At 47.6% G+C, this 24,091-nt stretch overlaps 1 protein-coding gene across 1 annotated transcript in view; it reads right to left on the minus strand.

Moving 5' to 3' along the window:
* Positions 1-7,358: 7,358 nt before the first annotated feature.
* The window catches only part of MGMT (O-6-methylguanine-DNA methyltransferase), a 227,555-nt gene continuing 210,822 nt past the window's right edge, over positions 7,359-24,091 (minus strand). Inside the window, exons 4-5 of the mRNA XM_080911427.1 lie at positions 14,109-14,248; positions 7,359-7,977 (exon numbers count right to left, since the gene is read on the minus strand). Of these exons, the coding sequence (XP_080767553.1) occupies positions 7,768-7,977; positions 14,109-14,248 (350 nt within the window). The 3' untranslated portion in view covers positions 7,359-7,767. The remainder of the gene's footprint in view (positions 7,978-14,108; positions 14,249-24,091) is intronic.

Here is a 24,091-nt window from a genome sequence, read left to right on the forward strand (position 1 = left end):
CTCCCGTAAGGCCCCAGTAAATGACAGGGATCCCTCTTCTAAATGTTCTAAACACCAGCAGCTCTCACAGCAGGACCTGCAACAGGGTCAGGATCCTCATGAGAAGACACCTGAGAGCCATCAGTTGGCTTGTGACTTTGTGTGTTTCATTCCTGGCCTGCCCTGTGGCCTCCAGAGATTTCTGGTTGTTGCTGAGGGGGCCAAGGCTCTTATATAACAAAGTACCCCAGTTAGCCACATCCAATGGTAGATCTAGTCCTGCTCTTGCTGGCTGAAGTATTAACTGTAACATCTCTCCATTGCCTGTTCCAGAAACACAGGGAGAAACAATGAGTTTGTGAGCACTGTCTGATTTCCCTATGTTGCATTCTGGAATCTATAGGTCAGGTTATTAATGAAACCATAGCAATGACAGGGGAGGCAAGCATGAGGCAGACCTGCAAGACTTGGTGGTATCCAGTCTTACAGACCCTGGGTAGCTTGAACAATGGGGTGGATCGGGGCATTGATATAGGGGTGAAAGTCCTTTTTCCAGGATGGCTTCTGACATGGACCTCTGCCAGCCGCCAGGAAGAATGTGTCACCAACTAGAAGGAGACAGGACTGAAGTTGAGGGAAGCTATACACACACATCATGCATCACAGAAAAGGAAGCCCAGTCAGGCCCATGCCAAGGAGGTAGGTTTCCTTTAAGGATCTTCTATCAGCCCAGTGGGTCTGCTGTCATGCACACACATCTCAGGTCCTGTGTTGGGCAGCAGGGTGGGGGAGCAGGAGGGGTGACTGGGTATAGAGCCAGGGCGTCACACATCTGTGTAGTACTGGGCATTAGGCCCAGGACTTCTGCCTGTTTGGAAAGTCCTTCAGCACTTACTTGATACCCTCAGCCCTCCTACTTCTTCCTTTTGAGGTAGTGAGGTTTACCTGGCCTTGACCTTACTTTGTAGCTCAGGCTAGCCTTGAACTTGTGATGCCCCTGGGATACACTCCTTCTCCAGAGTATGTGGAATAAAGAGGCTTGCATTACTAGAGCTCCACCAATTTTTCTCTTACTATTACGTTCGCCAATCTTTTCCTTTTTTAAAGAAGAGGTACTTGGTTAATGTGTGTACATGGTGTGTGTGAGTGTGCGTGGGTGCACAGGTGTCATGATGCCCATGTGGAGGTCAGAGCACAGCTATTGGGAGTCAGCTGTCTCCTTCCACTTGAGTTCTGTGGAACAATAGCAGGCCGTCCAGCTTGAGAAACAGGTGCTTTACTCTCTGAAACCATTGGCTGGCCCTTTCCCAGTGTTGCTTGTGTAATTGAAGACTGGCTACTTTCCCTGCCCACATAGTATGCGCACAGAATGATACATTATGTGCCTGTAGGAAGGGTCAGTTAGGTATGAAGGCGGCAAAATTGCCTGTAGAGATGGCCATTAGCAACAGACACAACCACAGTAACTTCATGGCCTTATTCTGCAGGCATAGTCAGAAGCCCACTTGATACCATCCTGTGTTCCCTTACCAGTATGTAGCTTCCTCCAGCTTACCAGTATGTAGCATGTGCTTCTTCCTATGAGAATGGAAAGAGCCTACTAGTCATACAACATGCCTCGTATCATTCCAGATAGACTCACCCCTACTCTCACTGATTGATAACTAGGTTGACTCCATTTCCTTAGCTGACAAGGAGAACTTAGGTGTATTTATGACTGCCTTCATCCCTTGTTTCTTGGAGTCTGATCTGCAGGGATCTTTTGATAGTTCTGATGATGCCCAAGACATGCTTTTCATACCTTGGTGTATCCCAGGCAGGGACAACAAGGACCTTGGTGAACCATTCCCAACCTCATCACCTAACTACTCTCAGGGAGTCGTAAGGATGATCCCCCCCCCCCACATCTCAGAAGCAGGGTAGAACAGCTTGATCTTTTGTCCACTGCCATTACAGCAAGGTAAGACCGAGAAGAGAGCGCTGAGCTCATGGAGCCCAAAAAACTATGAAAATAACCAGGCTCTCTGAGAGACAACCAGCTTTCAGGTCAATCTCAACATACCTTCCATGTTCTTTGGAATGACCAACAGCCAACAATACCCATGGTTCCTATTTACACCTGCTAGACCATTCTAGATTTAATCCCAGACAAACATTCAGTGGCTCTGTCCCATCAAACTGAAAAGCATCCTTGTGGAGGTGAGACAGAGGGTTCTGGTCCTCTGGGAAAGCTCCGGGACACAGATAACTGGCTTCTGTTAGTTTTTTGAGCTGGATATGAAGATGCTGGACAACTACACTCCTGATGTAGTGAAGTTGGAAGGTTTGGTACTGGCTGTACCTGCTGGGGAACACCTAGTTCTGTGTGTCACAATCGTGCCTAAGACAGTTACAAAAGGTGCAACTGCACAAACCGTGTTGGGTTGAGTGCTCGGACTGGTTAAAAGAGCTAGTATGAGGTCTGTGCCCATGCCTAGGACTTACCTAAAGGCAGAGGGACTGCCCCTCCCCCAGATGCAGGGTACACACAGGAGTCCAAAGGGGAAAAGTCCTATAGCTGCTGTCTGTGTGCCAACTGTTGCCTTCTAGGTCAGACCTGAAGTGCAGCATTCCCCACAGACCTGGTGTGTCTGGGACCTGAAGCCTTCTCTGGGTCAGAGAAGATGGGGACCTTGAGAAAACACTGTGTAGTTCTTTCCAAAAGATGCAGTGCAGACAAGGCCATGGAGTATGGGAGTCTGATGAGAATCAGAGGCAGAAATGCTCCTTGACTCTTAGAAGTTGGACATCAGGGCCCGGACAATTGTCTCAGGTCCTATGGGAACCCTCTCTCAGCCAGGCTAGGACCCAGCTTCCCATAGAGGACTGAGAGTGGGAAGTTCTTGAGCCAAGTCCCACAAGGAGGGCCTCCTAATAGACTCCACTGTAAGTACCCCCACATGCCTCCCAGCCCCTCCATAGCTTCTGAAAATCTCACAGGTGCACCATCTTCTTGTAGCCATGCCAACAGAAACATGTGAAAGCAGCACTTCTGCAGAGTGACACACACCGCAGGGTGTGTCATTTGGACACTGGCATCCTCTCCAGCTGGGTCCCAATTCATTTAGGTCAACCAATGGACCCAAAGGCACACGTAACTTATGCTGCATAGCATTGAGTCGTGGTGTGCTGTGTGCACAAGGAGAGATACTAACCATTCCTAACCCTGTTGCTCCTTCCTCTGCCCGCCACCTGACTCCAGTGTTTGAGTCTCTCAGAGTGTCACTCATACCATGCAGGGACAGCTCTGATACTGGAAGCCGCTGTCACTCAGCACCCCTGGGTGTATTAATATTATTCCTTTCCCGGGCCACTAAATCAGAGATCATGGCAAGGAAAAACGTGGAGGCTCCATTCTGTTTCTTCAGTGAAAACAGGTTCCCTGTGAGGCTCACCACTCTAGTCCAAAAAACATGTGCCTCACTTGAATCCCCCACCTGGCACGGGGCTTCAATAAGCCAGAAGTTGGCAGCCTGAAAATGAGTGTTTAATAGGAGGGTTTGCTTTCTTCTCAAGGTTCCCACCAGTGCCGGCACTGTACTGTACAGGATCGATCTTAATTACCGTCCATGTGGAATTTTTTTTTCTTGTGGCTCTTTTCAGTGGAGAGAAAAAAAAAAACATTAATGAGAAACTTTAAAGGCTTGTTAACAGTGTCCTCTCATCAATCAGAGGCTCTGTCAGGCTGCGCCCTGCTGTCAATTTGCACCTCATGGCCCAGCATCTACTTCCTACTTCCTCATCCACTCTGGCCCCCAACCCCACTGCAGACTCCTGTTGGAGAGGCCCTGTGTGATGGAGGCCAGACATTCTTCATCTGTCAGCAGCTGGAGCCATGGGGTCCTGGGATTCCGAGCCCCCTGGACGCTTGCCCTTGGTCATCTGGAGCCATGTCTGGACTTACAGATTCTTGCCTTGGCTTTGATCGACATTTCCCCTTTGCTTTAGGCACTCAGGCAGGCAGGCAGGCAGACAGACAGACAGATGTACATTAAGAAAGGGAAGGAGCCATTTTTACAAAGTATCACTAACTGTTTTCAAACTGTTCAAGTGATACTGCCGGGCTTTTGATGCTTTAAAATTTTTTTCCTTTTGCTTTTTTTTTTTTTTTTTTTTTTTTTGGTTGCCATTTTGGAACATCTTCCTATGTAGTTCTTCCTAACCTGGAACTTGATAGGTAGACCAGGCTGGCCTCCCGTCCTGCCTCTGCCTCACGGGCACTGCACTTTTTATTTTGTATGTAAGGCACAGGCCTTGCTATATAACCCAGGCCTCTAGGATGCCATCCTCCTGCCTCCACTTCTCCAACAGCTGCAACTCCATCCTGTGTGGCCTTCTGTGCTCTGCAAAGTCTAGATTCTAAAATGCAAACTTTTAACACAATGTTGCTGAAAGGAAAGAACAGTCAAAGATGGCCTGGGGAAGTCCGAAGAAATTTAGTTTCCTACCCAAAGGCCTCCACCCACCCACCCTCTGTGACTTATCTGTGAGACACAAGCAAACAAGACACACAGGGGCAGCTGCAAAAGGTTTACCTTCCTGAATAGACTTCCAGAAAAATCTTCAGAGTGAAATAAACTCCTTCTTGGATCCCACAGTAAGTCAGCGTGCCTGTCACTCCAGAGTCCTCATACAATGTCTGAGACCAAAGGAACACTGGGCTGTCTGGCACGTTCTCGAGGGAAAGGAACAATTTCACATGAATTCAGCTGGAATTTCCCGTCCACTCTGATAGCGTCAAGGTCTGAGCTGGGACCAAGACCCATAGAGCCATTTTGTTCTTGAGGACAAGATTCAGGGTCACAGTGAAACCTGTGCAGTATTTTACCCGATGACTGTAAGAAGCCATTCTGGAGATGGCTCACAAGTCCTTCCACTGCTCCCAAGCACACCTGGTGTGAGCTTTGAGTGGAAAGGCTACCTTGATAATGCTGAGGTGTCACTATGACTGCATCAATGAGAGACACACTAGGTCCCTTTTAAAGAGGGGGTCTGGGGGAGGGGCAGTACTAGCCTATAGAACCTATGAAATAGACAGGGCTACTAGAAGACATCAAGAAGTATGGATCTCCAGCACACGGCAGAGCCCTGCACAACATCCCAGAAACTCTCTGATAGGGAGTTAAACATCCAGTTACCTCCGAAGCAATTCTTTCGTATCCCCTGAAATACCCACTGTCTGCACCTCTAGAACCTGAGAGCGACCCCTTCATCCTATAATGCCTCTTACAGGAATGTGGCTTCTAGACCCAGGACTTGACCTTTCTCCAGATTGGAGCTTCTCTACTTTGGGCAGAAAATAAGTCAGACTCACACTCTTGCTTATTCATCCCTTGGAAGGAACACAGAACGTGGGTGAGTGGTGAGTGTGCCCTTAATAGGGAAGATACTGGGAGAAAAATACCTGCTTCCAAATTTCAGCCTCTTCACGGCCAAATGCATCTATCCGCGCTGCTGCCAGTGAGGTCTGAGCCTTTGGTCACCGTGGTTTATGGAGGCGGCAGGATGACAGGGAAGCTGGCAGAAGTCTTGGTGCAGAAGTAGTTGACACGCTGCACAGGCCTCAGCGTGAGCATTCAAAGCACACAAGCTCCATAGGTGAGGGGGACCGGGGGCCAAGGCCAGAGAACACAGACTTCTTGTTTCAACATTTCTTTTTATTTGGAAAATATTTTTGTAACTCTTTATGCCTTTCCTCTGCCTCTCATTTCACAAGCTGCGCTGCAACCCGGAGCCAGAGCGGCTCCAGGCGACCGTGCTGGCGTTTCATGTCAGCCTCTGCAGAGTTTATCCTTGGAGCAGTACACGGTCAGTGCAGTGAGTCCTGCTGCTGTCAACGGCTACCTCGGGGCATCTATGAACCTGTTATGACAGCGCCGAGGAAACCCTTGGAGAGGGGAGCAGACACGGCTTCCGCATCGCTCCAAGGGCAGGCCCAAGCACGCCCGCTCATCATCCCAGGTTACCTGAGACTGCCAGGTTGCCCTTGTGGCTTTGATGGGGTTGGCGTCCTGGCCGCATGTGGCTGTCCCATGCTGGGGGTTCGGCCGTGGATGTCTGTACAGCCCCAGGCTCTTCTTAGAGCCTGGATGTATTTGGAAATGTAGAGATCATAAGGAAAGCTCTTATGACGTGGGCCACCCAGGCACAGGAGGCCAATGTACAAGGCAGTGGCCCGATGGGCCACACAGCAGGGTGGAAGACCCGAGCAGGTCCAGTTGACTTCAGCCCGGATGCCCACCTTCCAGCTCCTCTGAACAGAGTGGAGGCTGGGGTCTCCCTAGCACACTGCAGCCACAGTGCCCTCTGTTGGAACACACACATACAAGGCTCTTTGAGAATTCTGCTCTCTTCAGGCAGAGGATAAAAACATTATACAGTGACTTCCTGATGCTGGAGAGACACCAGTCTGGCGTCACTCTGACACAATTACCTCCACCCTTCCCATAAGTCTTGCTGGCCATGTCAGAGATGGCCCTTCCCGGAAGTGAGCAGAAAACACCCTGGCGAGGCCAGATAGGAGGATGCCAGTGTGAATGCCCAGCCCCGTCCTGAAAACGTATGAGTTATCACGGGGCTCACCTCACCTTGCTTCGTGATATAGGTGAGGAGCAAATTCTGAAAGTGTGGAATTGCTAATGCCTCTCTACAAAAACTACCAGAGTTGGTGTGGTCCATGTAAGATGAAGACGTGATAAATTGTTAACCAGGGAGAAAGGCCTGAGGTTTGTTTACATGGGTGTCAAGGTAACACGCAGAACCTAATGCATCGAAGAGGGTTCCGTAGAGCCCGTGATTCCATCTCAGATGAGGCCACCATAAACCAGACATGCTGTCAGAGAGGCCACCATAAAAGCAAGCTCTCCGCTACGCAGTTCCTCCTGTCACTGTTTTGCTTACCCACACACCTGAGTTTCCTCTCACTGCTGGGGAACAGCTGATTTCAATGCTAGAAGGATGATGTCACTGTGAAGCATCATGCGGTGTTTCATGGCAGATCTGGAGACAGTCTCCAGCACCGGTTATAACTGTATAACCTTGAATGCATGCGATCAACATGGGCTGCTGGGACCTTTACAGGCTCCTGGTCTACGAGGCTCCCTGGAGGGACCGTGTCTCTTCCACCCAGAGAATTCAAAATCAAGGAAAGAAAGGAGACCTAAATATTGCTATTCAGCATTCAAAACCAGTTTTCGGAAGATGGTAATTTTTTTTCTGTTTAATCACCTTGGATACAAGACACTTTCCTGGAAGATGGAGAAGCAACACTGAGACCCTTAACAAAGCATTCACTGGCTAGCCTGTCCTTCCTCCAGCCAGCAAGGGTGGGATATTAGGAACTGAATGGGGGCTGCCATCTCCACAGGGAAAATGGCTTGAAGGATGACTTGGGGGCCCGACCAGGGTGGGATCAGCTGTTCAGTGTGGACGGTCTGGGGTGGCCAGCTGTTGCTTGCAGGTGTCAGATGTGTCTCCCTTCACACAAAGGGGCCCTAACGCTCACCAGGCCTTTCTCCCTCACCCCCATTTTAATGGGCATTTAAACCAGAACAATAACCATGTCAGAGGAGGGGACTGGTGACATCCTCGAGGTGGGTCGTCTGAACTCATTCTGCTGTAAAATGTAGAAACAAGAAAGGGCAGCCACACCACGTCCCCCAGGACACATGCAGCTCTTTTAATATAGCGGTACCACCACACATCCGCTTCCGACACTGCGCTCCATCTATGTGTCATTCAAACGGCTACTCAATTTCGGCCAGATGGCTTGGAGACTGTAGGCTCGAAGAATGGCTTGAGCCAGGTCCCGGTCAGGCCCAAGTCTTTGGAGGCTGGCTGTCCAGTTGAGATGCCCTCGTGGGCCAGAAGCCACTCCTTTACAGTCTGTCCTCCTCCAGAGTAATTGCCGATGGTGCCATCACTGCGGATCACCCTGTGGCAGGGGATAAGGATGGGGACCTGAAAAACAGGGGTTTCACTGTCAGTCTGGTTCGGGGCTGAGAAGTCTGCGCTATGGACAAGATCCTGTCCGGGATCAGATAGCTCTCCAGTTAGCAGGCTGCAGGCACGGTGGTGATGCTGATGGTGGTGATGCTGGTTGCTTCAGTATCCCTACTATGCACCCCCCAGAGGCCTTGAAGGCATCCTCTGGGATGTGGAGGAGGAACACAAGCTCTGAGGTGTGTGGGAATCTGGGAGGACGCCCGCAGTTGCACCTGGGGATTTATCACGTTCACCCCCTGGAGTTAAAACCACATTTCTGAGTTCTACACAGGAAGTAGCTTTCTCTGTCATCGCCAGGCTGTGTAGCTAGAATCTGCAAGGACAACGGCAGGCCCAGTTCGCCTAAGGGGTTAGCAAACTATGGCTGAGGGGTTGCTACTGTGCACCTTCCAATGTCTTTAAATAAAGTTTTATTTGAGCACAGCCATGCCTTTGGCTACTATATGTGGTTGGTTTGTGAAGACACAAAATACTCCCTAGTTGTCCTTTACAGGCAAACTTGCTTATGCTGTGTCTTTGCATTGGGAGTTTTTATTTCCTTCCCTTCTGGAAACATGGAGTCACACAAGCACTGGTGTCTATGCCTGTCCCTGGACACACTGTCATTGGCAGCACAGCCAGAGACAGGTATGGTCAGTGTGTCACTCTATTCCAATAAGGCCTGTAGATGAGGAAGTCCTTATTAGGGTTGTTGTGGCCTCCTAACTCAGGTGGTTTGAGGTACCGAGGCTGCTCGCCAATCCTTAATGGTGTGAATAAAGCTAAACATGGATGCTTTTCTACTGTTACCATGATGGGTTTACTCCAGAAAAAAAAAACAAAACAAAAAAAAAAAAAAAAAAAAAACCAAGCATATAAGGAGACAATGACTGTCAGAGAATGATGATGATGACCAGGCACGTGTATGCTTGGGCTGTGGTGTTGTCTGTGTTCTGAGCCATTCACCCAGTCACCTGCTATGCAAAGTGTTGCACCAATCAAAGAATTGGGGAGATAATTCCAGACAATTATCAAAACAGGCTTTCCTTCCTATTGACTCCGGGAAGCTCAAAAACAGGGGTCTGTAATCTCACAAGCCCCATGGTAGCAACTGTCCCACCACTTCCCTGGCCTGGCACCATGCAAACCTGTAGGCATCTTCATTGGGGTCCAAAAGATGTGGATGCCAGGTGCTCATGGGGACCGAGCTCCAGGGTAATGCTCATATCAAAGGGACTCTGATGGTCAACCTGTAGCCCCAGGGCTATGACCTTGTCCAGGCAGCCTTGACTCTTTGACCTCCAGTCACTAGGATGATGGAATGCCTGTTTCTGTGTAGGAAGTGTGCTTACTTCGCAGCGGTTTACAGGGGTCTGATAACTGCCTAGCTCACTGAGCAGGTAGATGGGCTCCATGGGCTGAAGTCCATGGTCCATCATCTGTGGAGGTTGACATCTACCAAGGCCCTTATGCTATGGGCATAGAGACACTTCTGGCCTCACCCAGAAGGGGAGGAAGGGATGAGAACACCAGTGTGTCTGCAGAAGATTTATCTGCATCCTGATTTCCTTCAAAGAGAGTCAATGTGTGCCTTAGCCAGGGTGGTCAGAGATGGCAGGGCTGCTGAGGGGAAGTTGTCAGGGCTGTGCCATCTCCTCCAATCCGGTTTTCATCTTCATACCATTATTCCTCACTAGTTTGCAACATGGGTAGAAAAAGATGGACATCCCCCATGATACCTTCAGAAACCCACAGAGGCTGCAGCCACATGGATATCCCTCATTTCTCTCCCTGGGTAACACTGTAAGAGTATGACTACACTTAGCTTGGCAGGAATGGCTGAGCACCTGTCTTGGCAAGGAGTATGCCTTTGTGTGCTGCTGCAGAGAAGATTGTGGATTCAATGGACATCTTTGCCCTGAGATTCTAATGGGTAGTTCCCAAGAAAGCTTTAATCCGAGGGCTAAAGAAGCTGCTATGGCCCCATCAGTCCAAAGAGCTTATTTACTGTGACTGGGGGCCCAAGGAACATGGGTCGTGATGTGATGTACTTACAGTGGTCGCCATGGGCAATGGCAAGTGTTAGTGAGCACAACCTGAGTTCTGGGCACCTGCTTCAGTAAGCTCTTGAGGTTCAGAGCTCATTCTGGAAGGTTCTGAGCTACCCTGACATATGCAGACAGCAGATGTGCAAGTCTGAGGTTATCTCAGGTTCACGTACAGTGGCTTTGCTCTAGGTGTTCTGCTGTGGTGAGACAGCCACTCCTGCAGGGCTCAGTGGGAGGACTGCACAGGTTCTGCTGCTTACCACCTATATCCCTCTTTCTTCCCTCCTTTCCCCGTGGCTACCATGGCAAGTGCGTGGGACACAGTGAGCAGCTTCTGGCCAGCTGACGGGCTAGAGGAAGCTGCCCGGCACAGGTATCTGAAATAATAAGCTCTGTATCTCAGGAGTGCATCCCATTGTTGCTGCTTCCTTGCTGTTCAAAGCCTCCATAGGGACAGCCTAAGTGCCATGGTTACCATCATGCCTTCAGCCACATGGTTCATCTGCTGAGCCAAGTGTGCTCCTTGTTGGGGTGTAGCACACATGACCCAGCAGAGGGTCATTCTGGCCCTCACCCCTGATAAGGTATTTCTGTGCTTGATGTGAGGTTTCCCTATGCAGCCCCCTGCTGTTCTCCAACACCTCAGGTCAAGGGCACTGAACTCATGTCGAGGCCACCTGGCTGTTAGGAGGCAAAACCGAAGTTCTAACCAACAGGAGTCTCAGTCTGCCTATCTTCCTGATGCCTTTCTTGCCCAGTGACTAACATGGTGATGGGGGAACTCTGTGGACCCGAGGATCACTGCCATTTTATAACAATGCTTGGGAGATGGGGACATGGTTTCCAGCCTCACCGATATCCAAGTTTGGCTATCATGATGACATGTACAGATGTGGTCTATGAGTCATTTTAAGGACAGCTGGATGAAGACCAGGAAGGAGAGAACCGACCACGCACATAGGAGCTGCACTGGATGAGAAGTGGAATTCCAGGTGTGTGTGTGTGTGTGGAGGACAGCATCTTGCCTTGAAAGGAGCCATGAAGAATGGAATATTACTAGGATGGATTTCCAACCAAACAAAACCCCAAAGACAACAGTGATGCAGAGTCAGAAGATTGTGTGAGGAGATGATACCGGCCCTTGTCTCAGGCATCCCGATCAACCTGATCTCGATGATATCTAGAAGTACACCCCACCATTCTACTTGACTTTTTTCTTCTCTCTCAACAGATTGTGGGATTATAAAAGTGAGTACCATGCATACCTCTCCCTGCTTCCTTCTGTGGATTAGATCTGTGTTGAGGACCGCTGGCTCAAAATGCACTGTGGACCTGTGACTTGCTCACACAGTTACCTTTAGAAATGGGCCCTGCTTCACATTGGGTTAGCAGTAGGTATTCAGCCATATGATTTATTGTGGCCCTATGGCCATATCTGAAGGACCCGTATCATTGCTGCCTTCTTCTTGAGAGCCCTTGCTACATGCAATGCGATTGCTATCAATAGGCAAGGAGCCCATGGTATTACAGCTTCATTGAAATCTTCATGCTGTGAAAGCTAATTTGTCCAATACCTGGATCCATCACTCACTCACACTGGCCCTTTCTCAACTGCTATAAAACTTCCAAATCCATAGATTTGTCTCCAACAAAAATAACATGAAGGAGTCTTGCAATCAATAATGGAATCCCTCTGATTCTGGTACTGGCTGAGTCTTTTTTTTCCAACTTTGCCTTTGTTCTTCTGGGCAGATCCCACAAGGGAGAAAGCTTGTTTTCACTCGCAGCCTCATCAATACCTAAATCCTGGTGAACAAGTGACACCGAGAAGTTGTAATCAATAGCTCCCGGTGCGGTTTTTTTCTTCTGGTCAAATGGTTCAGCTCCGCTGACAACCCTGACACTCAGAACATGATGCTAAATCTTTATCAACAGCCATCCGGGTGACTGGCAGAACAGGACTCAGGGGTCACGGGTGCGCATGGCAATCTGTGAATAAACTAACTCCTCAGGAATGTGTTTGTTTAGAAAAAGGTGGGAAATTCCCTGAGCTTGTATCGATTGCCTCTGAACCACATTTAGCAAATTGTGTCTGAGGATATGGCAGAAGGGGGTTCTCTGAGCGTGTGTATCGGGATGGTGGTGTGGAGGCTCTGATGCTGGGCATCCCAGATGTAGGGTGCTGTGGCAACTTCCAGGGACTGTCCGGTTTTCTGACAAGGCCAGCGAATCCTACCTGAGAAACTTGAGAGAAGTTCAGTTCCAGACTGGAAGAGACTTCCACCCTACAAAACCGGTCTCCTATTCCTGAAGGGGATACCCCAGCAATGGACAGCTGTGAGACCAGATGGCATGAAGCCATGGTTGCTGTATGCCCCCAAAGGAATGATGCAGGACAGTTCCCAGCCAAGGGCATTCCACATCCTGCCCACTCTCACAACACAAGGGTGTTACTTGGCAGCATTTGGGGTAGAGGAAACACACTGCCATCCCCATTTCAGTCCTGTTCTCAGTGGGGCTAAGGACACCTACCAAGATGGGCACCAGGTAGAGCTTCCCACTGTCCAGGCCTTTTCTCCCTCAAGTCTCAGTATCTCCTTCTCATACTAGTTTCTGGTGGTGCGTGATGGAGACTCATCCCAACAGTGCATGTAGTATGGCCACCAGTGTGCACAGTAGGCAGTGGGGCTTGTTTTTACTACAGAGGTGTCAGCTGCACTCAGAGCGGAAGCTGTGGTGTTGGAGCCCAGTGATGGGGCCATCATCATCTTCACGTGAGTACACTCAGGACACTTGGCAAAAGAAAACAACTTGGTTCCCAACTAAGTGTGGATAAATACCAAGTCACGTGTCTTGTTCCGGGAGTGGCCTGGGGAATGCATGTCCACACCTATCTTCCTTAGCCTTGGGAGGGATTCAGATGGGGGTGGGATGGGATGGTGTAGAAAGACCTACTCCACTCAAATGGTCAGGATGGCTGATGTGTGTTTAGGACAGTAGCTACGGGGATGCAGCGGAAAAGGTAGAAAGTGTCTTGCCTTTGTCCTGGGGCAATGCATGGAGCCACAGAATAAGTGTATGGGAGTTGTTTCCATTTACTGTCAAATCTAATGTTGCACGGACAGCCTGCTTTGTGGATATATGGCTTTAGTCCCAGCACTGGAGTCAGAGACATCTCTGTGAGGTCTAGCCTGGTCTATAGAAAGAGTTCTGGTACAGTCCCATTATATAACGCTCTCCATCCCCCACCCCAGAAATTCGGACTGTTTGTTTCTCAATGTCTCTTTCAGGTCTGATGTGCTTCTGACCAGGTGGCTTTTTCTATCATGTTGGGACCTGCATAATCTTATCAACATGACAGTGCACATATACTGCCACAGGGGAGGCTCCCCAGGGCATTCTGGGACCCCAGGAGGCAATGTGGATTCTCCCTGAGGATTGTGTGATGACATGACTTCTCACCCACATAAGGCCCACAGGCATGTAGGGCACTGGTCTGACCCTTGGCTATTTTGGCCCTTGGCTGAGCCAAAATGCCCAGTGCATTTGTGGACACATAGAGAGAGCCTTTACCTGGGGAGCTAACACCCACGGACAGTAGACATCTATGATGCAAGGTATCACACCTTCTAGGCTCATCAAACTCCAGAGACCCAGGGAGAAAGGGTTGTACTATTTTGCCAAAACCTTCTCAGAAGGCTGGTGCCACATGGCTTTTGTCTCCTGGGTGTAAGTTGTATTTCCCGAGTATGGACTGAAGGTGCCGCACAACAGGCCCCCAGAGTGGGGGCTATCCTGTAGGGAGTGAATACACAGGCTGCCCTCTTGTCTGCTGGTCACTCTCCAGGCTTCTTCCTCTCTGGTAGGGGCTAGCATGACAAAGAACTCATGTGGCTGGTACACACAGGTTCTTCTCACAGCAGCTGCCAATCCCAAGCCCCGATCCTAGCCATATAGCTGGCTTCTGAAATACATTTACTCAAATGACACTTGGCTCCCCGGGTGGCTTGAAGCCCTGTGATGAAGGTATCCAGCCTTCTGCCCGCCTGTGGAACCTACCGGATTGCTTCTCATTGCTCCTCCTACTGCACGAGCCGCTTTGGGGTTGCCTGCCAGGGCTGCTAATTGCTGGTAAGAAACCATTTCTCCGAATTTCACAACCTCCAGCAGCTTCCATAACACCTGTCTGGTGAATGAATCTGAAAGAAAGAAAACAGAATGACGTGATTTGGACAAACGGCTCCAGCAGCTCGGATATAAATAGCTGCCAGTCCCCTAGCAGGAAATGCAATGACACAAATAGAACTGTTACACTCAATTAAAACACAGGCCTCCACACAGCGCTCTGTCACCGAGGCACAGGCAAGGGGAGCTGAGAGTGAAGCCGGCACAAGGCAGGCGGGCCTCGGAAGGCTTCCCGCATCTTTAATTTCCTTCCAGCTTCCTCGAGTTCTGTGTGGGGTTGTGTCTGATGCTCTTTCTGTGAACAGGCAGGCGGGCATTTTGCACACAGTTCAATTAGCAGGCACGGGGAGTCCCTGCCGGCCCACCTATGTGGAAGCCTTTTGGACTCCTGGTTAATTTCCAACTTCAGTTGAGACAGAGGAGGAGGAGGTATCTAGGGACTGGATGGGACCCTCCTTAACCATTCACACTCAGCAGTGAGGGGGACTATCCCCCGTGTTGTTGTAAATGCCAGATGCTTTCATCAGTATGTCTAGGTTGTGGGGTGACCTTGTTTTCTCTGATTAGCTACATCAAGTGGCATGCATTTTGTCCTGCAGAAGAAATGACCAGGGAAAGGCATGGTCAGCTCCTTTCCCTTGATGGCCCTGGGTTTGCAAATCGTTTCCTGCATGTGTCTTGAGTAGGGCATAAGCCCAGGCTACAAGGAGGAGTCTCGTACAAATGGACTCCTATTGTCTTCCTGAGGAGACACACTGGCTGGGGAACATGGACGCCAAGCCACACCCTCCATCTGTGGGGCTTCAGTACTTGGGGTAGGAGTTTCTGAAGGGAGCAGCAGAGAGGAGGGCTCGCAGGAGCGACACTGGGAATATGTACTGTCCCGTCCACAGAGCTTGCCATGATGGGTGCCACGCTGGCAGAGTAGGATTTGGTCCTTAAAGGAAACACATCCTTACATGCATGTTAAATAATAAAAATCACTTCTTAACAGAAGGGAATGATAATCACTTCGGTGGAAGAAAAAAAACCCAAACCCTGTTTAGTCTTTATTATAACATTAAGCAAATTAAACATCAGCATAATCCAGGTGATACTAGAAAAGGGTCATCGAAGAAATTAACTTTGTTGTTCATTAATTTACATGGATTAGTAGAGGGCACAGTCACAGCAAATGTGCTCTAGTTTTTTTATGATATAATTTCAAACTGTACAGCATTTGTGGCAGGAGGGTGACTTTGGGGTTAATCAGACTGATTTGTCCTTTTAATTGCTTTCTATTCAAAGAAAATTCATTAGATAATGTTCTCTTCAAAATTCATGAATCAATTTAACTGAAGAAACCGCATTAACGGCTCTGGGTTCATTAACAGGCGAGGTTTGAGTGGCTGGGTGCTGGGCGGGTTTCCTTAGGCAAACAAGCTCTGTTTACTGTCTTGTCCTCTGAAAGGGGCTTGAAATCACCTTGCTAATCACACTTATTGTTACTGTTGTCTGAGAAAAGGAAAGGAAGTGGGCAGAGGAGGAGAAAGAAGGCCTAGAGCTCCCTGGAGGGAACAGCAGAAGCAGTTTCTTACATTGCAAGAAACTGAGGCTGCCCTGGCATCCTCAGAGGGTGTAGATGGTATGGGCTGAAGCTGCCCTGGCATCCTCAGAGGGTGTAGATGGGGTGGGCTGAAGCTGCCCTGGCATCCTCAGAGGGTGTAGATGGGGTGGGCTGAAGCTGCCCTGGCATCCTCAGAGGGTGTAGATGGGGTGGGCTATTGCCTGTGCTACAGCCTATAGAGGAGTGCGGCTGGTGTTTTCTAGAACAGACTAATGCTTTAATAAACCTGCTGGGATTGAACCAAGGGATAGTCTAACTGGATCCAGTGTCACTGAAAAACAGTGGCATCTACACAGTAGTGACTCCCTGCTGTGAGGACATTGGCCAAGGTCTGTCAGGCCATCAGGCATCTTTTGCCCCAGGTATAACAGTGTCTGGAATGTTTATGTCTTCAGATATCAGTATAGATTATCAAGCATGTTCTCTTTTTAAATACTTGTTTTTATTTTACATGTATGAGTGTTTACCTGCATAGATGGATACGCAGCACATGAATGGCCAGTGCTCGTGGAAAAGGGCACTGGCTCCCCTGGAGCTAAAGTTGCAGACTGTTGTGAGTGGCCATGTGGTTGCTGAGAATTGGACTTGGGTGCTTTTAACCACTGTCCCTCCTTGACAGCTTCACATTCAGCTTTGCTGTCAGCGTATCACAAAAACCCTGTTTCTGTTTTGATCATCTAGCCCAGATTGCCCTTGAACTCCCAACCCTTCTGTTTCTACCTTCTAAGTATAGAATTTACAGACACACACATCATGTCCCATTTCACACAGTACTGGGGATTGAACCAGGGTACTGTGGATCTGAGAGCTGCATTATGAGGATTGGTAACCAGTTTTTAACCAGTCCACATCCCACACTGGGCCAGTGGTTCTCAACCTTCTTATGCTTAGACCCTTTAAGACAGCTCCTCATATTGTAGTAACCCCAACCATAAAACAGTTTTCATTGGTACTTCATAACTGTAATTTTGCTTGTTAGGAATCTTACTGTAAAATACCTGATATGCAGGACATATGTGTGTGTGTGTGTGTGTGTGTGTGTGACCCCTGTGATAGGGTCATCTGATTTCCAGAGGGGGTGAGACCCACAGGTTGAGAACCACTGCAGTGTGGTTCTAAGGAAGCTGTGTTCTATAGTCACGCACATCACTTTCAAATGTACCTGAACATCCTACTTCCCTCTGTAAGGAGCAAATGCACTGATTAGTGGGAGCTGCTCTCAGGGACAATGCCTTTAGACCAGGCCTGAGCACAGTCAGATCCACTCTGCATTTATGTGCAGGGAGGGGCTGGCGTATCTGCATTAAGGACCATCATTCAACCTTAAGCCTATCTGATCACTTAAGTTCACTGCTAATATAGAAAACACGGTTTCTGAAGGTTGACATGGCTACACAAATCCTTGGTGGCTGGCTAAGTCATGTTGTGTAGCCTTGAGGACCCACTGAAATCCATCCTTCCCCTGTGTGGCTCTCGGTTCCAATGCCATGGGAAATCGTCTCTGCATGCTACACTGTGATGTTCTTCCAGCTTGCCCCTCTGTCATGTCCCTTCCAAATGCTTCCTTTCCCCAGCCTGCTCCTCTGCCCCAGGGCTTTGCCATGTCGATGCAGCCTGGGTTAAGACTCTGCTGAAGGCTTCCCTGTACCTCAGACTCCCTCTCTGAAGGGCATGGCTCTAGTGGCTTGTACAGGCAATGGAGCCACCTAAGTAAAAAATGAGTTATTTATCAAATACCATTTGGTGTTGTGATCATCAGAAGCAGGAAGGATGCTGCTTCCCAAACTGGTGCTGTGTTGTAGATACAGGCTTTGGATGTATGCCAAGGGAGTAGGAAGTATGGTCAGCTCCTGGACTCAGACCCGTGAAGCTCAGGCACTTTTAATAAAGGAGACCCTACACTGGGGATGTGGTGGGAGGAGGCAGCAGTCTGGCTCCGCCTATCTTACTTCTTGAGCCCACCATTTCCTGGGCCACACACAGGGTCCTGCCCAGGGACTGCTCCCTTGGCAGCAACAGGTGGCTCAGAAGGAACTTGACTGAAGTTGGCACAGGCCACAATCATCTGAACTCACAATGCCCAATCTTCAGGAGCCACCAAGGTGAGTTTTTGAGGAATGAAGCTAAGACACAGAAACAAAAAGAGGTGGAGCTGGCTCCAGATCAGACGGTGGTGGCATATCAGACCCAGTCACTCCTATCAAACACCTTTCTGGAACTTGGTGGAATGTAGACAGTAGCCCCGTGAGGGCTGTGTTTGTTACCAGAGGCAGGAAGATTGGGAAACATCACCAAGACGATGAGCGGTTACAGTTTTTCCTGCATCCCAGGCTAGGCAGGACGCCGTATTTCCACTGTTCCTCCAAATAATATTCTGGGGATGGGAGGGGAAGTACAGGGCTGGATAGCAAACTACTGGTGCTGGGTTGTGGTGACCCCAGGAACTTGCATCCAGAGGAATAGTCCTTTCTGGTGGCAACATGTATGTGAGTGGGTCATAGCCCTTGCTTTCTTTCCCCTTCTCTTGGTCTTTCTGTTGCTCAGCCCTAGGTCTAGGCTCAGACATAAACAGTCTTCAGCAGAACCTGAACAAAGCCCTGGCTGTTTCCAGGGTGCTGAGAGGGGAACTGGAAGGCACCAGTGAGACTGTGGAGGAAAAGAGTTTTTAAAAGTTATATTTTACTTGTTTATCTTGGGTGTGCCATGGCTCAGAGTCTCATAATATTCAGGATGATCAGGCTATAATCCACAATTATTAAATACATGCTCATGGTTAGGAACATGTCTAATGCTTGGGGAAAGATAAGCCAGGCTAAGGCTGATGCAGAAGCTAGACTCATTAAGCTAGACTCATTTGATAACACCTGAAAGGACATGTCCTACAGACGCTGCGGAAGGGAAAATGCTCTTGAAACAAATGCAAGGCACAAGCAAGGTCTCTGAAAAGGAATAGACGTTCCCAAGAACAAACAGGAAGAAAGTTTAGGCCCCAATCAGTCAATAACTTGACTTACAAATTGCTCTTCATAGGACCCGTATGACAGCAGAGGTATTTGAGGGAGGGGTCAAAGATCTACAGAGGAGCCAAGGGTGTCATCACATGAGCACTGAGAAGTTCTATGTAGTGCAAACAAAACTCCCTGAGAAGAATTGGGAGGACCAAGTGATTACCAGTAGGAGGAGAGAGTAAGTGGAATGGAAAAGAATTTTAGAGAACAGCCTTCAGGGAGCAGAGTAAACTGCAAATAGGACACACTCAGAGAAGTGTATACTCTATATACTCAGGTATATGGCACCTACTGCTGAAAACAGAAAGAGCCAGAGGAGAAAGAACACACTCTGATGGACCACAATATGAACAGCCACGGGGTTCTATCAGAGACGTCAGGCCAGAGCAGCATTTTCAACACACTGAAGGGAAGGCATAGGCAACTCAGAATTCTGTCTTTATAACACCCCAGGAATAAAGCTAACATGTGAAGAAGGTTTTGTATAAGAAAAAAGCTGAGATAACCCATTGCTAGGAGCCCTAATCTTCAGAGAAAGGAAAAGAAACCAGAGGGAACTTAGGAATACCACAAGGCCAGGAGCAAGGCCAAATATGGTAAACAGGCTTGTCATTCCTACTGAGAAGGCAGAAAGATTCTGAACTAATCAGCAGGGTCATGTCTGAGGATAAAGGAAGGAAGAGTTGGAAGTGTATCTTGGGTAAAGTACTTTCTCAGCATTCAGAAGATCCCAAGTTCCTCACACTACACCATAAACTAACCAGCCATACACAGGCTGGGAGAGATGGGGCATACAGCACTGAATACCAAACTATCGATTCTTAAGGAATTTTTATGTTTGTTTGTTTTTTACAACATAGTTAACAACTGCAAGTTCCAATGGTCACAATGAGATTTTAACATACTTAGATATTAAGACACAAAAGGGTTATAGACAGTCAGTTGGGTGAAATGTCCTACACCTGTGTTGAGAGGTGACCAGGGCAACATATCTCTTCCATTTAACCTAGAGTGAAAAACCTCATTTCTCTTTATCCCTCAGATATGAGGGTCTCTGTGGGGATGAGGTTTCTACACCCAATTCAAAATGGCAAAAGGTTGATTTTTAATTTTACAGGAAGTGAGTATTGCAATTTCTGTAACAATCAGGAGAGAAAAAAAATCTACAAAAAGGAGAGACGGTAAAAAGCAGATAAAATAAAAAACCCTTAGTGTTGATAAAATAGGGCCAAAGGAAGGAGAATGGGAAAGAGGTGCAAAGAAATGGAGAACAAATAGAAAGTCAGACCCAAGCCCAAGCACATCAGGGACTGACTACTCACAGCAGTAACAGCACTGGCAGGGCTGGAGAGACAGCTCAGGGGTTAGGAATACCTGCTGTCCTTTCAGAGGACGAAAATTTGGTTCCCAGCACCCAGGTGAGGTGGCTCACAGTGATATGCTTCAGGGGACACAGAACACATAAACATAAATAAAAATAAATCTTACAAGAAAAACACTCTCGGCACAAATAAAAACAGGAACACCTGCTGTCTAACAGAAACCTGCTTCAAATGAGAGCCATAGCAAGGATCAGAGAAAAAACAAATGCTAGGAGCATTAATATGGGACGAAGAAGCCTTAGAAGTAAAGAATATTCCCAGTGAGGAATGTTTCAAAAAGCATCTTGTCCATCCTGAGTGTTTGTGAGCATAATAGCAAAGTTCCAAGAAGCATGAACCCAAACCTGGAAAAATTGAAATGAGAATTAGAGAAATCCATAATTACCTGTCAGCACCCAAACACGTTCTCAGTCAATCATCAAGCTGGAAGACAGAAAATCAGCAGGAAGGAACATCTCAGAAACAGAACCACATTCATAGTTCCTTTTCTACTGCTGTGATAAAACACCATGACCAAAGACACTTGAGGAGGAAAGGGGTTTGGGTGTATACTCCCATAGCACTGCCTATCAGTGGAGAAAGTCAGGACAGGGACTCAAGCAGGGCAGGAATCTGGAGGCAGGAGCTGATGCAGAAGCCATGGAGGAATGCTATTGGCTTATTTTACATGACTTACTCAGTCTGCATTCTTATAGAGCCCAGAACAGAGGTAGCACCACCCACCATGGGCTGGGCCTTCCCATATTAACCACTAAGAGAAAACATCCCATAGGCTTACCTCTAACCCCAGTCCCTCATCTGGGGCCCTTTCCCTTTCAAACTTGTGTCAAGTTGATATAACACTAGCCAGCACATCCACCAACAGATCAATAGATATTTATTTGACGCTACTATTGGTAGCACAAAAACACATATTTTTTTCAGATGCCCATGGAGCCACTAATCAGAGAGAGCGCTTGCTATATCCTGTAACGTACTATAAGCTATAATACATGTAGTGAAAATAAAACCAGATCAATCATCTTTCTAATTGCTAGATTTAAAAAAATCAAAATGTTACAAAAAACTCTCTAAACATATAGATAGTAAAATACTAACTTCTACCACAGACAAAAAACAATATAAAGAATACTTTGGGCAGGATGCAAATGAAATAAAATACTGAAGGTCATAGCATACAGCTAAAGCAACACTTAGAGGTCAACTCATAGTATTCAACATCTGTGTTAGTAAAACCTACAAACAAATGAGGTTCTGCACACATCATTCCATTGTATGACATTATACATCATCTGTCTGACATGTGAAGATCATTCTATTGTATGAAGATATTTTACAAGTAAAAATCAATAATCAATCAATAAATCAATCTTCAATCTAGTTTAATTTTTCAGGCTTATCCTTAAAGATGGTATAGTTTATTTTAAAGAGCATATTTCTTAAGAAAAAATGTGTTGTGTTCTTATTTATACTCTTAGATAATTTAAATTTATTCCTTTCAAGTTTTCTTAAATATTAAATGTTTCAGAATGATTTTAAATTAAATTTTTAATATTGAGTCCTTTCCCCTAAATGGGGTAGAACAAAAGCAGTATCACCAGAGCCCAACCCCTACTGTGTAGGAAATCCACCTCTGTGGTATCCATCTTGCTTTGCCTTATTGAACGCATATCTATCTGCCCATCACAATGGCCATTTTCTGGCTGGCATCATATGATACATGATGACTGATGTCTACTCTCATTCTAGGTCAGACTGAGGACGCATAAGTACTCACGAAAAGTCCCTGCCTAGATGCATGGTGAAGGGTGAACAATCACGTGCATAACTCAAGATGGGTAGCTACACCAGGGCACAAGTCCCTGGAAGAAGAATGAACCCTGACAGAGAGAGAGACAGAGATGGGTGTAGAGGAGAGGGAGGCAGAAAAGAAGGGGGAAGGGAGGGGGAGGAAGGGAGGGGAGAGGGAAGGAGAGGGAGAGAGAAAAAAAGGGAGGAAGGAAGGGAGGGAAGGAAGGAGGGAGAGGGGAGAGGGAAGGAGAGGGAGAGAGAAAAAGAGGGAGGAAGGAAGGGAGGGGAGAGGGAGGGAGAAAAGGAGGGGGAAGGGAGAAAAAGGAGGGGAGGGGGAGGAAGAGAGGGGAGAGGGAAGGAGAGGGAGAGAGAAAAAGAGGGAGGAAGGAAGGGAGGGAGGGAGGGGGGATGGAGGGAGGGAGGGAGGGAGGGAGGGAGGGAGGGAGGGAGGGAGAGAGAGAGAGAGAGAGAGAGAGAGAGAGAGAGAGAGAGAGAGAGAGAGAGAGCGCTGTTGGTCTGTAGTTCCAGTTACTAATGAAACCGAGGTATGTAGATTCAAAGTTCAAGGCCTACCTTGAGTACAGTACCAAGGAAGATGGGCAGCCTGAGCAAACAGGTAAGAATCTGTTTGTAAGATCAAACAGGTGGTGGTGGGGTTAATACAGTGAATGTGTAAAGAGACGTGGGCGTGCTAACAGCTGAGCAGTAGAGTGCTTACCCAACATGGGTTCAAATCCCCAGTAGTGGCCTCTGATGATCCCCCAAACTAAAACAAAACCAAAGCCAAAACTAAGTGAAATAAATCCACATAAGCTTAAGTAGAACTACAAACCAGAACAACCCTACAATTGAAGAGGCCGGGTTTGTAATTTCAAACCTCCTGAAGATGGAATCTCTAGGGCTGGAATGAGCTCACCCTCCCTATGATTAAAAAGAAGAAACATCAGTATCAGCTTCCTGAGGAAACGGGAAAAAATTGAGATCACCACGGTCTCAACAGCAGAGTGGCTAATACAGATGTTTGGCTTCAAACTGAACATTCAAAGCTTAGGGAGCATCTTAGAAAAGGTGCAAGGAGAGTAAGAGCTGTAAAATGAGTCAGAGTGCTGTGCCGTGCTGCTTTGGGGATAGCCCATGCCATTACACCATTACATGAGCTCACAGCAGCCATGGCTACCTGAACAAGATCCAATTAGACCAAATCTCAGAGTAAATGTAGCAGATAATCTCCAGGCTCTAGCCTTTACTGAGGAGCTACTGTCAGTGAACATAGGGAGCAGGGGCAGAATCATTCTTTCAAGGATGTGGTTACTGGTTGGACTTCCATGCTTTGGTGGATGGCCCCACAACCATGCACATAAGGGTAGCACTAACTGCATTTAGTGGGTTATAAAAAAGATGGACATAGGGTTGGATGAGAATAGTACATTGAAGTTAACACAGGGGACATAAGGGTAGAGATGATCATATTTCATTTTATAGGTGTATACATTTCTTAAAAATAAAGAAAAAATTGAAAGTACTTGTGATTAACTGAACAATTTCTGTTAAGAACATGGGTACAGAAACCCTCAATAAAGTATTGGCAAGTGAAATCTAGCATCCCACAGACAGGACAAGACATCAGGATTAATCCGGGTTAACCCAGGAAAGCAAGGCTGACTCACCTATATAAAATGAATGCATTCATGGAGCTGTGTAAATGGACCAGTGCTGGGGTGAGGTCAGGTGTACACATCAATGAAAGAGAGCTAACACATGCAGCCACTGATTGACAAAGAGGCAAAGGCTCAGTGGAAAAGGATAGTCTCCAACAATGGACTCTGATTATCCATTAGATGCTCACATGGTCCATTTGTCCCTACATCATCTATAGCTTTGGATCTACCCTGTATCATCAGTCTAAGGCTCTGCTTACATATCAGCCTCCTCATTCCTCTGTCTATTCAAAGACCAGACCTTTTATGGAAATGAACTCAAAATGGCCACCAATCTAACTCCAGAGGGTACAATGGAGAAGTTTCAGAATATAAGGGAAGAGGGAACACAGGTGGCCATTGTCTTTGAAGG

The sequence above is a fragment of the Micromys minutus genome (genome assembly GCF_963924665.1).
Source record: "Micromys minutus genome assembly, chromosome: 2".
Classification (NCBI taxonomy): Eukaryota; Metazoa; Chordata; class Mammalia; order Rodentia; family Muridae; genus Micromys; species Micromys minutus.